Source organism: Nipponia nippon, unplaced genomic scaffold, assembly GCF_047370975.1.
Source record: "Nipponia nippon isolate SJK-2023a ecotype South Korea unplaced genomic scaffold, ASM4737097v1 scaffold_4, whole genome shotgun sequence".
In the NCBI taxonomy this organism is placed as follows: Eukaryota; Metazoa; Chordata; class Aves; order Pelecaniformes; family Threskiornithidae; genus Nipponia; species Nipponia nippon.
In genome coordinates, this window is record NW_028262358.1 from 75,948,087 (window position 1) to 75,962,802 (window position 14,716).

Consider the following 14,716-nt stretch of genomic DNA (forward strand, 5'->3'; position numbering starts at 1 on the left):
GAGGCTGATGGGATCCTAGGCAGCAGGCACCGTCCCCACGCGTCGTCCATGGCTACAGCACCGAGGGCTCTATCCTGCTGAGCTGGCACTGTCTGCTTCTGCCTGTTTCTGGGTGTTTTCATGTTGCTTTGATCGTTTTTTTGGCACCCTCTCCCCATGCCATCCACAGTCCCCATGCAGATAGGAAGCCTCCTCCTTCTCCTCCCCTCTGCAGTTAGCACCCCCCAAGGAAGGCAGCAACCCCCACAAGGGGGTCCCAAATCAAGGCTTGCCCACAACTCGAACACGTACGCAGCATCAACTGGGGCTCTGTGACAAGCCCACTGCCCCCTTTCTAGACAGCAGGGGATCTTCAAGCCTGAGGACAGAGGTATTTGGATGGACAACAGCAGTGGTTCCTTGGGGAGAGAAGACCAAGGAGCCCGGTGACATTTCAGGGCTGAAACAGCCTCACACGAGCTAGAGACATGGCTTAGGCTGCTCTGGTGTAACCAACACAACCCGGGTACTAAAGGAAGAAGGAGGCAGCTCATCAAGGACTTTCCATTTCGCAGGAATGTGATCATTGATAGAAGAGAGCACATAGGGGCACGACGCCTCCACAGCTTCAGCGAAGGGATTTTCTGTTTTCTGTGTAAAACTGGGAGCTGAACTACAAGGTGGTCTTATTGTTCATAGTGCTTCAGGCTCAGCCGGGGGATGAGAGACAGTAATCTCATCCTCTGAGTGCCAGATCAGTTTTACTGGCTGAGATATTTATACAGATCCAGTCCTATAGTACCAGTTCACCATCTTAATTGCATTAGTTTTCCCCATCCTTGAGAGGCAGAGAACTCCTGTTACACCAGTTTTACAGATTAAGATACCAGAACTGCTCAAATTTCACTGGAAAAATGTGCCAAGACCCCAGTACATCTGACCAGCCTGTCCCACCCTGCAGTTCATTCATGCATCTGCAGCAGGCATGAATGAGCAGAGCTTACTGGGCATAGGCAAGTCAGCCCTGCAGGGTACATTCAGTGAATAAGATGCAATTAGGACAAATGAATGCTGCTCTTGACTGATGATCACCATCTGCAAGACAATGATGCGAGGTTTTAGGGGTGCCTCAGGCTCATTGTGGATGCAAAGCAGGCCTGATCTGTGAATGTACAGTGCCATTTTTCCAAGGAGGCTGGACGGCAGGCAGCCTAGACAGAGCTGTCCTGCAGAACATCCTCAAAATGGTCAAAAATGGTAATATATCACCAGAATCAAGAGAACCTGTGAAGCTAGAACCAAAATAGAGACACTCGGTAACCTCTCCCTGGAGCACATTGTGCCCTACCAAGCTTTAGACTTGTACCTCACTATTGGAGCAGCTCTCCTTGTCTTTTGAGCACAGGTCTGAGCCTTGGGCACATTAAAAAAAAGCTGTTCTGAGCAATCCCTTTGACACAAATTACAACGCTGATTTTGACCTGACTTAGGTGAACTTCAGAGCTTTTGAATATTTATGCAAGTGCGCAAGCTCCCTTTTGAAACTGCTGAACTGAGAAAGAGGGGGAAAAAATCTCTGTAATGCCTTAGTAATGGGTCTTTAATGAATTCAGGCATATACACATGATACATAAACCTGAGGTAACGTTTAACTAGAGATTTCAATTTCCCTGGAAGTGTCCAATAAATAAATTAAAATCACTTTAAATCACTCAAGTTATATTACCTCTACAAATTTTGAATGAAGGTCCATCAGCTTATCCACTTTTTTCCATTGTTTCAGTTTTATCAAAAGCTTTTGCTGCCAGGGATCTACTTGAGGCTTAATCTGGTTGACATAAAAGTAACCACAAAACTTAGGAATATTGCTACATGTTTTTGGTATAGGAAGCAATATTTAGTAAAGGAAGTGCAATACATTCACCTTTTATTTTCAACAGACATAAAAAGGGCTCTTGACTATACAGAAATATAGTGGTTTGATAAGGCCTGAATTATTAAAAAAATCATCACTTTATTTGTCAAAAGAAACATTTTAGACTTTAATTTTTAAAACGTATTTTGGTACAACCTGAAGACTGCTTAGGACTAACACAACTGAAAAAGGAAAGTTCCTTATAATTACCTTTAAAAAAGGGATCCAGTTGGCTCTCTTCTTCAAAGCCCTGGCTGGATCTCGCACACCCCAGTTCTCTGACCGAGAAACCTCTGTGTCATAACCTGGAAATGTCCTCATCGTCTGCTGTTTGCAGAAGATGCTTCTAAATTTTTGGACAACCTAAAGCATAAAAGGAAATAGTACTGTTATAAATTTCCCAAGCCAGATATTAAATCCTATAGCAAAGTAATACTGCATACTATCAGCCAAAAAAACATAAATAAATGGAGTGATAAAGTGACACAGGAGACATTCTGGTCCTGTGTTTTGTTTTCTTTCCTTTCCAGCAGACACAGTGAAAGTCCCTGCTGTTAACTCTGGAGCCTCCAAAAAGAAGACCAGGATTTTCAAAAACACTGTCTTTCAGTCGAAGTCAACAGCAAATTTATTATCACCGGCTTTGGTAGGAATAGCATTAGCCTAGAAGATGTACTTTGAAAATGCTATTCAAAAATTAATAAGCCGCTGCCAGCCTACAATGAAGATAATATACATCATTGCCTAGTTGTGTAAACAGCTCTGCCGGTGCTTATCTCAGGTAGTTCAGTGAGTTCAGCTGAAGTCGTCAAATGTTAATTTGATGAGGGCCTTACAGACCAGCTTATGCAATCAAACCTTTTTTTCAGCTGTACCACCTGCTCTCATACAAGGTGCGATTTGTAAGGCAAGCCATGTATTTAAAAGCAGTATGTTATTTACCTTTAATAGTTATGCGTCTCTTTTGGCCCCCAGACACATGGTGGAGATTTTCACTTGGTTTTTGCCTTTTGGATGACAGAAAAGACGAAAACCAGAGCTTTCCTGCTGGTAACCCCTGAGCTGCGGAGGCTTGGCGAGGTCCTGGGCAATGGTGTGTCGCAGCCGACCTCTAGTGGAAATACCACAGCTCGGGGAGACACCAAACAAGGCCAGGAAAACTCGAGAAAAAAGGCACAAAAAGCATGGGTGAGAGCTGGGAGAACAAAAGTACGGACTCAGAGCCATGCTGCTGAAAATACAGATGTCAGCAGTTACTATAGGTTAGTGAGAACGAGCCGGGCCTTTCTGCTGCTTCCTGTCAAGAGCGAAAATGCCCACAATCTTGTTTTTCTGTGACGCAAAACACTGACTTCTAATAAATGGAACTTCCTTCCATACTTTTAAAGACTTTTTTTTTTCCCTTTTTTTTTTTTCTTTAGTATCAAGAAGTGCGTTTCAGCTACCGGGGAAAAGAGCTCCATCTCATCAGCTGAGTTCTTGAGATCCTTAAGGTTGTAGTCAATATGAAAATGAGAAAGCAGAAGCTGGAGCTGAGGTTTCAGGTCCCCAGTTTCAGTGCTGTGCCAGGGCAAAGTGAATCCAGTGTCCTTGTGGCAGGATTCTGCAAAAAAGCCATCATCAGACCAGCTGGAGAACATCAACATTTTAAGCAACATGGCTGTAAGCAATGCTGTCGGTGCCTTTTGCTTTGCATCCATGTAATGATGTAATTCCCCTTTTTTTTATCTCGAAGCAGAAGTACATCAGAGAATGGAATGTGATGGGGGGGACGACCCACATTGTATGGATTTTTATTATTTTCATTTTCCATTTAAGAAAGGGCCTTCCACCAGACCCCGAAAGACTAACAGCTTTTGCAGGTCAGGGCACCTCCACAGTCTTTGGAGGAGTGCCTATCTTCCAGCATGGAAAGGATGCCAATAACAAATCCTACTGCCTGAACAGAGTCGTGGCTCAGGGGTGTACAACATTCTTCTCACACACACCCCTCCCAAACCTTCACATGCCACAAGCACTTTAAGTATGTTACTATTTCAGGGTTATCACTCCTGCGGTATTTGATTCTGGCATGATGCTGCTATCGCAAACTTCTGAAACAAGGGTGTACTGGGGATGGCTGAGTTTGGCCTGGTGTCAATGTTGAAGAGTCTGTTGGCAACACAGCACCCATTTTTAGAAGAACTGAAATGTTTTCTCCTCCTTCTTTACTTCATTTCAGGCTTGCTCAAGGCTTTGGAGGGTATCGGTATTCCTTCATCCTTGAACAGCCAAAACAGCTGTGTTCCCCTAAGTTTTGTCATCTATTTTTCTCTTTTTTCAGGTCTTTGACAAGTATGTTTAACACTGGTTTTTATATAGAATCTTAGTTTGCCCCATGCCATCATCTTTCTGTACAGAAATGTGGACATTATTCCAATTGCTTTTTTTTTTGTCTCAGGCCAAGCCATGACAAACAGCAGCACTTTATCTGCTCCTTCTTTTCCAAAGATTTTTGAAAGTCCAAATAAGTATCAACTGATTCTCCTTTACCCAGTGCTGATGGGTACTGCTGATACATGCAAAGATGCTAATAGGTAAGTTACAGTTTGCTAAAGTTCAGCAAAACTCTTGGGGTTTAGTGGAACTACATGTAATCTAATTTATTATCTCATTGTTTCAGCAATAAAAGGCCATCTGTGTTTCTATTCCACGCTTTACTTCAGCTTTGTTTTTAATCATTCTGTTGTTTCATCTATGAAGCTCAGATCTAGATAGGAGATGAATGAAGCTTATGATGGTAATATGATACAGTTCCTCAAATATTAGATAACTAGATACTGAAGATCAAAATGAGCTAGAGCACTTCTGAGTTGTTTTTTAATACCAATAAGGGTCTACTCCATGGCAAAATGAACAGCTCGGGTGAGCTCTATAACGCTGTAGGTCTTGCGCCCTTCTCCGTACATTATTAGCCCACTGCGTCCAAGATCACAGACCATCCCTCCCTCTCCTATCCTGCTCATATGAGAGAAACGTTGGCCTGTTCAAGGGGCTTAGTTTGGAGAGAAGAGTTTAACTCTCCTCTCCTTTTACCTTAACACCAGTAGCGCTGTACTGCTGGGGCAGTGCTGCCGTATCTCCCCAGCATGCCGTGCCTGAGACCTCCTTGGGCCTAAGGCGTGAAAGAGGGCTGCACCAGTACAGCCAGTTCGACCAGTCAGGGCTTAGTTAGACCACTAGGGACTAAAGGCCCCTTATCTGTCCCAGGTAAATCTGCACTTTCCTTAGCACTGTTCTCAATCAGTTGTCACTGGCTGGGCCACTCCAGGCCAGGGCTGTGCCCTGCTGCCCCGTGCAGACCCACAGGTACACCCACTGTGGCAGAGGTCTTCAGTGGAGAAAGGAGACAGGGAGGACAAGTCACAGCCCCTTTTTTTTCCTCCACTCTGGCCAACCCACTTCTTGACTGCAAGCAGGAGGTGTATACCCTGCCTAGTCCCCAGGAGAGAGGGGTTGTGCTTTTCCAGAGACAATCCTGCGAGCTCCTACAGTTCCACACTGTTCCTACTCTGTCTGTAAAAGCAGGGGTTAAATCATAAGATTTAAACACTCTGCAACAGGAATGCTGCTTTGCTTGCTAAGTACCATTCACACCGTGTTGTGGTTTAACCCCAGCCGGCAACTAACACCACACAGCCGCTCACTCACTCCCCCCACGGTGGGACGGGGGAGAGAATCAGAAGGGTGAAAGTGATAAAACTTTTGAGTTAAGATAAAGACAGTTTAATAGGACAGCAGAGGAAGAAATAATAATAATAATAATAATAATAATAATAATAATAATAATAATAATAATAATAATAATAATAATAATAATAATAATAAATATACAAAACAAGTGATGCACAATGCAACTGCTCGTCACCTGCTGACCGATGCCCAGCCCAGCCCCAAGCACTGATCACTGCCCCCAGCCAACTCCCCCCAGTTTATATACTGGGCATGACATCATATGGTACAGCATAGCCCTTTGGCCAGTCTGGGTCAGCCCCCCTGGCTGTGCCCCCTCCCAGCTTCTTGTGCACCGGGCAGAGCATGGGAAGCTGAAAAGTCCTTGACTAGTGTAAGCACTACTTAGCAACAACTAAAACACCAGTGTGCCATCAACATTATTCTCATCCTGAATCCAAACCACAGCACCATACCAGCTACTAGGACAAAAATTACCTCTCTCCCAGCCAAAACTAGGGCACACAGGTAACTCCACATAAGCAACATCACTTCCTCCTTTCCTTCAAAATGTAAGAGAACTTGAAAATAACCACAAGGAGATTTTTCTAGAGATACTTCAGTATAAGTCTTAGACCAATAGCTCTCTTCTCTTAGTTTCTCCAGAAACAGGCCACCCACAGAAATATTTTAAATTATATTCTTGCAGAAAGTTGGAAGGGTGAGTTTCAGGGTTTGGCATAATTGGGACAACATCCCAGATTCTCCACCAAGTTGATCCCACAAGCACCCTTCTGAACCGCCTGTTTCTGCAGCCCAGTGCACAGTAAGGCCAGAGGAGTGACTGCTGCAGATTCTGGGCTCCACTCTGGAGTTTGGACACCAGATTTCCAGGATTCTTGCTGACTTTAAAAGCCACACTCCAAATTTCTCAAGCATACAAACCAAGGATGGCAACATTTGCACTGTTGACCTTTCTTAAAGAATATACATCAACAAATGCATCATCTGTAGGACTTGTGGTTTTAAAGGAAAGCTGATAATTTCTCATCATTTCTTCTTAAAACTCTTGAAAAGGGAAACACATCAATATTAAAAATATCTGAATTCTTGCCAAAAGCACTTCTTAATTTCTCCCAGTTGTCTTGGACCACATCAGGACATTTCTCATCAGCCACATTCATTCTGTGAGAAATAGGCAAATGCTGGAGAACCTGGAGTTAAGAACATATCTGTTGTGATTCTTGGTCATTTAGAAAGCATACAAACTACTCAGTTGCAAATTTAGTAATAAAATAAAACACAAAAGAGAAAAAAACAACCATAGTTATCCAGTGTGTATAATTCCAGAAGTTATTCACTCTCAATGACTTGTAGCACTCATATAATAAAATCATTAAAGAAACTAGATAAAGTAAGGAAGTATTCAGATTTGTTTTCGAAAGTTGGTGCTTAAACAAACAAATACTCCTCAAGTCTACAGACTATTCATTGAGATGACTCAGCCCCTTGAGAGTGTCCTGCTCTATCAAAACATCATCACAGTAATAACAGAGAAAAAAAGCCTCTCCAAGCTTTCTCCTTCTCATCCTGGATCTTCTCAAATCCAGGCAGCCCAACACTATCTACGCTGCACTCAGGGAGCTCATTATTCCACTTACCCAAATTCAGCTTCATCATCGTACTATTTCCTTTCTACTAAAATCAATCTGCTAAAAGAATTGAAAGTCATATGTACGCAGTCTAGCTCATTGCCTACAAACCTCTAGATTTCTTTCACATTGAATTTGATCTTCCTCAGTTTACTTTCTTATCCAAGACTTGAATGCTTCATAATTATACTTCACTGTTCAAAAAATGCTTGTCTTACCTGTAGAAAACGGTGAACGCCCGTCAGAGAGTGCAGGTGACACAGTAACCACCGGGCGTAAATCATCAGATCTTCCTGTGTCACCACATTCACCGGAATTTTCTTTCCTGTCAGGAAACTTTCCCTTGCTGCTGAAAGTCTTGCAGCCCTCTGAACCACATCGTTGTATTCCTCCATGATGTGACTAATTTGCTTCTGTTTATGTACCTAAAAGAGACACCGTCATTTTTGCATTTCCGCATCTTCGTTCCTGATTAGCTGGAAGGCCATTGCATGAGGAATCCTAGTTTGAGAGTAATCTCAAAGGTTTATTTCCTTCCTAAATGCTTACGAATGGTATTTCCAACCCAATGAGGAAAACGGAATTTCAGTCCAAATAGTGAAAGTCTCTGAGCACCTAATACTGACCATAAGCAGACAGCTGAGAGTCAATGTCCAGAGGCAAATTACGCTTAATGTTAATAGCTTTTTATTTTGGTGGAAAAAAAGCCACTGCTAACATTTTGTTTTTCATGAACAGCTACTATGCAAGATACATACATGTTAAATCCTACGTTTTGGCTCCTACCTGATAGAGAGGATAAAGCTGTTCAATAACACTGCTGTGCGTACAAAACCTCTTCCATCTAAGCATGTGCAAATATTTACTCTGGACTAGTTGAGTAATTCTGTATGTAAAAAACCTGAATAAAATCAGAAATAACCAGCAAATCACACATTTCTAAACAACAGCAGCTTAACATTATAGGAAACTTAAGCAGTATATAGATCATCATTAGCATCAGAGAATAACACCAAAACAACAGCTAATCAGTCACCAAAGACCACTGTGCTGTTATATTTATCCAAGAAGGGTACTTCCCCTAAGTTGTCCCAGTGGAAACGTTAGTGTGGGAATAAAAAAAAAGCAGTTAATACAAGGAAAATGGCAGAATTCAGTCCACTGGACCTAGAAATTTGAACTCCACTTAAAAAATGAAAATAAAAATAACCGACAACACAGACGTAGTAGAGCAGCACAAAAGCATCAGGGAACGAGGAGAACCTTGTCGCAGCCCATCTGACCTGGCTTAGATTCCTGTCCTCTTCAAAAAAAGAGAAGAGGAGGAAATTTTCGTACCGTACAAGGAAACTGCAGGCACTAACATTTTCGTGCCCGTTCTCAGGAAGGAGTTTCATACTGTTTTTATTTTAAAATGTGCACAGTGCAACCTGCTGGGCCAGAGGAAAGCTCCTGGATCTTGGCAGCAAGCGGGAGCCCTACCTGGTGCAGCAGCAGAGGCAAGTTTGCTGCTGTATGGTCCCTTCTCCAGCAGCTCTCTAACTCCCTCTGCATGACATCAGCCTGAATAACAAGAGGTTTTGCTTCTGCCACCTGCAAACGGAGCACACGTTGACTACATCTCTTTTTCAGGATATGAAAAAGAAAGTGGTAAATACAGAAAAATGTTTAACTTTGAATTTCATTAGGAGTTGTCACATAAACGCTGCAGGGCCAGGTTCACATTATTATTCAGGTAAAAGAAAGGTTATGCTGTTTTACTACTGTGCAAACAACGTTATGACCCTTCCCATTCTGCCTTTACAGGTCCAGATTCCAAAAAACATATCACTTTCTCTGATTTTAATTTTCACTTACTACTGGGTAAAGAGCAAAGAAATCTTTTTTAAGCCAGTGTACATTTTAGCTGCCTACCTGTAAGCCTTTCTTCAGTGTTACCTCCCTTTCTTTTCTGAAATAAGATGCATCCTTTGGAACTGGAACAGAACTGCAGGGAAAAAAAATAAAAAATTGTTCAACAGGTTGTTACATACAAGCTGGTGTAAACCAAACATTTGTCAGGCCCAACACGACTCAGATGGTGAAGTTAACAGTAAGCAAGTTTAATGGCATGAAAACCCTATATTAAAGCAGCAGAATTTATTTCATTAGCAGACATTTTTTGGCAAACTGTTTTCTTCCACCTCCATTTTTTATTCAAAGCTCTTCAAAAGTCCATCTGGATGCTTGTCAATTCTATGGGCCCATATTGCAACCCACAACTATGCAGCAGAGCTCCTTGACAAGCATCCTTCACAATTTAGACAACTTCCTTCCTAATATGCCCATATCACAGAAGGAGGGGCTGAGAAAACTTCTGGAGGAGAACTGGTTTTTAATTCTCATGTATCCATATACTTACAGCAAGCATACATTACAATTTTTTAATTTAACTGAATAAAAGGAATGCATGCAAATAAAAAAACATAGGTGAAAACTGGACCATTAAAAAAAAGAGCTCCTGAGTCTTGTCCAAAAGCAATGCATGGGAAACTCTGCTGGAACACTTTAGAGCCCTAAAGAGGTAGGATCGGGAGGGGTTTTGTGATCGTCTACCATTTCCACTGCTCTAAGGCAGGGAAAAGTAAATCTGTTCCCTAAAGGTGTTTGTCTATCCTCTTCTTAGGGACCTCCAATCAAGGATGGTCAGCAACCTCCCAGTCCAGATATCAGTGTCTACAATCCAACACAATCGTTGGAAAGTTTGAATTTCAGCCCCTTAGTTTCTGTCCTATTCATAAATGCAAACAGAAGTTTGTTCCCTTCATCTTTACAGCAATCTCCCATGTGTCTGAAGACTTCTAACCTAGAGAAAATGGAGTGGAAACATAAGTCCAGCTCCTTTCTTTTTGTCTCAAGTGTCCTAGTCGAGTGTTCTTCACCTCTGTTTTCCTCCACATATTCTCCCGGTGGTCTACAGCTTCCTTGAAGCACAATGCCAAACCTGGGTACATTGTCATAGCTTGCATCTCATCATCACTGAGGAAAGTAAGAGTGGCTGTCTTAGATGTGACCATTCTGTTTATACATCCCAGCGCTATGTTTGAAGCTAATTCCTCTTCACTGTAAGAAGGAAACACTTGACATGCTAGGGGGATTTAAAGTTTTGTTTGCAATACACAATATGAAATCAATTCAGTTTATGTTTTGACATTCTCTTCCGTTTTAACCATAATTCTGTGGTAGACACACAATGAAAAAGCTGCTGTTCCTGGCTCCCATGTGTGTATTCAGGTCTCGAAATTGAACAGTTATATAGACACATGACTTTTGTATCATGACCAAAAAATCCCAAAAAGAGATACGATGCATTGCTAGAATCTCACTCTCTCCCTCATTCCCCAGGAAACTCTTGTTACCTGTATGCCCTACTGGGTATTCCCTGGAGTATCCTGTCGCCTTCTATTTCTGCCTTCAGCTCTGCCAGCTGTGCTGCTAGTTCTTGCTCCAGCTGCTGGACCCTCTCAGTAGAAGAGATCTGGTATACTTCATCCATTTTGCCTATTTCAGTTCGGCAGACCAAAAGACAAAGCAGTCGCGAAGCTCCTTTCTTAAGATCAAATCACTTGTGAACTCAGAACCTGGGGAACTGTCCAGGTAAAAAGCACAAATTCCCACTCCTATATAGACAATATATAATATGTAGCAACTTCATTAAAGAATTGTTTATTCAGCATCTCCTTTGACAAGAAGACTTTTCTTTTAATATCAGGAACAGAACTGGGTGAATGTGATTTTTCCCATTTTGATTGCCAATGGAAAACAGGAGAAAAACTATTTTGGGCCAAAAATTTTCAAGTATCTTCCTGCATCCCACTAACAAATGCCACCTCCTCCCTCCTCCACCCAGTTTCTTAAGGACACTTCAGAAATTTTAGGTAATTAAACATGAAATGTGATGCGCTGAATCAAAACATTTTACAAAAGAAGAATTGAAACTTTTTGCTTTCATTTTTTTCTGAAACTAAATACACTGACATTCAAAATCTATTTTCTCCCCGCTTCTCTCACCTGAAACTATTACTTGAAGTTGACCAGAATACAAGGAATGAGAGAATTTGGAAGAAATGCCACTTTCTGACAAATGTACCGTCTGCAAATAATCCACTAATACCAAAGTCACTCAGTTCTAACGGGAAACACTTGCTTTGTGAGAATTTCTGAAGTAGCCATGCTCTCTTCCCAACATCTGGAATTACAGTTATTCTATTCACTTGCCAGTGAGGGACATAATCAATCAGAAAGCAAAAAAAGGTAATTGTCTTTTTAAGGGAAGAAGCAAGTCATTGCGGAAAGATTTGGGGTTTCTTTCTTGGGGGCAAAGGGGAAGAAGAGGCTACTTCATTTGTAATCAGTCACAAAGCAACCATCTGTACCATCTATTTCTCAATGGTTTTCAGAACCTGGCTGCTCAGGGCACATAGTTTCTCTTTTTTTCTTGCATGAGAGACCACTGAAAGATAACAGCTGTTGGTCTAGTCACAGGTTTGACTTGACAAACACGGGAGATGATCAAGAGGCTGAATACAGCAGTGTAGGATGTACCTTTTGGGGGCTCTTCTTGGTTGGTGGTATCCTAAGGTCTTGGACAAATCCTTGTCCCATGTTATGGGACTGGTCTTGCTGATAATAAAAGCTGCAAACTAAGCAACTGTGGGAAGGAATCAGAGAATTCAGATCTCTGCACCTGAATTTCACAGCTGAGAGAAGAGGAAATTCAGGTAAAAAAGGATAGAAAGAAACACCAGGGGACAGGATGACTAAAATGAGGAAGGAAGCGTTACCTTAAAAAATCAGACTAAAAGATTTTACCAAACCCAGCCAGGGATCTGGGTGAAATCAATGAGAAGCAGCCAGTATATTCATACACTACAAACAGATGCCTAGGTTGGAGCTTGAACTAGCAACGCAAGACTGAAAGCTGACACTATAAGCATAATATAAACAAGGTGGAAGAGCAAACACACCTTGGCAGCAGGATATGAGATGCTTTGGAAAGACTGAACTTACAGTAAAGGTGATGGGGTAGTCTGGTATTTTAATGGATTGACATGTATGAATGGCTAGCACAGGTAAAAGGTCAAAAGAAATCTTTTTGCATTAGATTTACTTACTTTGGGGAATGAAGATAAAGATTTTAACTAGATTAGTACTAAAAAATCATAAACCTGCCATGCTCTACAAATGTCTGCAATTACTCACTGAACCTAGATGGTATTTCAGACAGTTTTGGCAAGCGGTGAGAACATTAGAGAAGCTATCATAATCTGGGTTAGAATGGAAGAATAAAACCAGATGTGTATGTAAAGAGTTGAAGTCCAAAAGGGCTAATTTAGAGAAATTAATAAAAGTAATTAGAAAACTCATGCAACTAATACCTCAAAGATTTTAACACTGGAGAAGCTGGAGAATGTTTAAATCAATGGTAAAAAGCTAATTGGAACTTGGCCTCAAAATAAAAGCAGGGGGAATAGTTTGGAAGGAAGGATGGTGGAGCTGACCAAAAAGGCATCAAGAGTAGGCAGAGAACCAAAACAGGTAAAAACAAAAAAAAAAAAAAAAGAAAAAAATACCAAAAAATCAGAGGGCTGAGACGCCCAGAACTAAAGCAAGAAATACCAGCTAAATTAAAAATTGCTAAGGAAAATAAAGAGTAGGCAGTTCTTCAGCTATATAAGTAAGAACGAACCAAGAGAAAGGAATTGATGCCACTATGCAGGCAGTGTAGATCAGATAAAAATAATTCAGATATGGCTGCAAGTCTAAAGGGAATATAAATTATCATTTCTGGGTATAAAGCAAAACTTTTGGCACAACAGTAAAGCTGCCCATAAACAAATTCAGGTTGCAAAAAGAAGCTATCTTAAGTACCAGCAAAATAAAATCCTATAGTAGTCTGTGTCTTCCTGAACCAGAGAGCACTGAGTCCCCGGTTTCCAAGTTGTGGATCAGTGAGACTACTCATCGTGGGGAAGTTATGGTAAGCGTGTTCTCAGGACAGGCACTCACATTTAGGCCAATGCACGAGAACAGGAGGAAAAATGGTTGTATGCAGGGCAATGCACAGGATTCCCAGGCTGTCAGCAGCCCAGGACTTACCCAGTACTTCTGAAGATTTTGAAGAACGAATCCAGCATCCTCAGAAATCAGAGGAAAGAGCTCCACATTTCATCAGAATTTATCTGGCCAAACTCTTTGTACAATATAAATATCTTCATTTAAGTTCACCAGTCACCCTTTGTAATCGGAAAAGAGAACCAGGCATTTGGGATAAGATTTGTCTGACTTATTTTAGCTGTTACCTTAGGGTATGATACAGCACACTTTCAGAAACGCTTGCTCCTCTCCGCTGACGGAAGAGAGACTACGGGACCCACACAGGGAACCCAGGGAGACTTGCAGAAGCTTCAACAGGCCCCAGCAGGGGATACTGTAGAGGCAGCCTTGCCCACTTCAGTACAGGCAAGCCAAGGAAACCAGAAAATGCTTCATCAGAAATAAGAGCATATGTTTTATTATCCCCACTTCCTTGTTTTTTTCTGCTATGAAAATCATCATGTGTTTGTACAGTATTCTTATTCTGGGAATGTCTTTCGGTCCACATAAACATCTGCACTTAGTTACGTTAGCCAGTGTCCAAATCCCAGCGAGATCCTGCCCTGATTATTTTGCTAGGAGTGTTTTTGCCAGCCTCTATTCCCAGAACACACTGGATTTATAGCTATGTCCAACCTCCAGCTTTGCTGGTTAGAAGATTGTAACACACATGCTCAAACTGAATGCCTTTTGTACTAGGACAAAGTCTTTCCAGCAGGCTTAAGTAACAAGCCATTAATTTGTGCTAGCATATTTCATTAGCAGCAGGAAAGTGAACTATTGTTGGATACAATTTGCTGGTCTGTATTTTTAATTATACTGTTTGACCTACATCTTTTGTCCAATTTCCTTAATGCCTAGCCATAAAATATGACCCTAGATTCAAATACTAACAAAACCTGTTGTGGCAATTTTGCATAACTCAGCGTAAAAGAACCTGGATTTTGAGTAAATAAACCAATTAGTCTTTTTTTGGGGTCATTGCGTGGTTTTGTCTGTTGCCCTTTATAGCTAGATTCAAAACATTCAGGAAAAAAAAAAAGAAATATACAGTTTCATCTGAGAAGACAAACAAAACCATGCAAGATATAAATCAAAACAAGGATCTGTAAAAGAGTAGAGTAAGCAGTTATTAAGCCAAAACATATTGTTCTTGTGAAGATGACTGCTCTGACCACTGTGCTTTCTCCAAATGTATGTTTATGGAGTTCCAGGCCAGAACTTTTTTGGAGCATAAGACGTGTAGCATTCAGATCCCAGCAAAACTCATTGCGATCTGCCTGCCTAATTCTCTCAGAGCTGAACCTTGCCAACGCTTGTGCAC

The 14,716-nt window shown here is 41.4% G+C and overlaps 1 protein-coding gene across 1 annotated transcript; it reads right to left on the reverse strand.

Moving 5' to 3' along the window:
* Positions 1-1,696: 1,696 nt before the first annotated feature.
* LOC148053382 (putative uncharacterized protein C6orf183) lies at positions 1,697-10,792 on the reverse strand. The gene is made up of 6 exons (XM_087776388.1): positions 10,656-10,792; positions 10,179-10,359; positions 8,740-8,850; positions 7,476-7,682; positions 2,105-2,257; positions 1,697-1,807 (listed from the first exon to the last, which is right to left on the reverse strand). Exons 1-6 carry the CDS (start codon positions 10,790-10,792, stop codon positions 1,697-1,699), a joined length of 900 nt encoding a protein of 299 aa, XP_087632514.1.
* Positions 10,793-14,716: the final 3,924 nt, after the last annotated feature.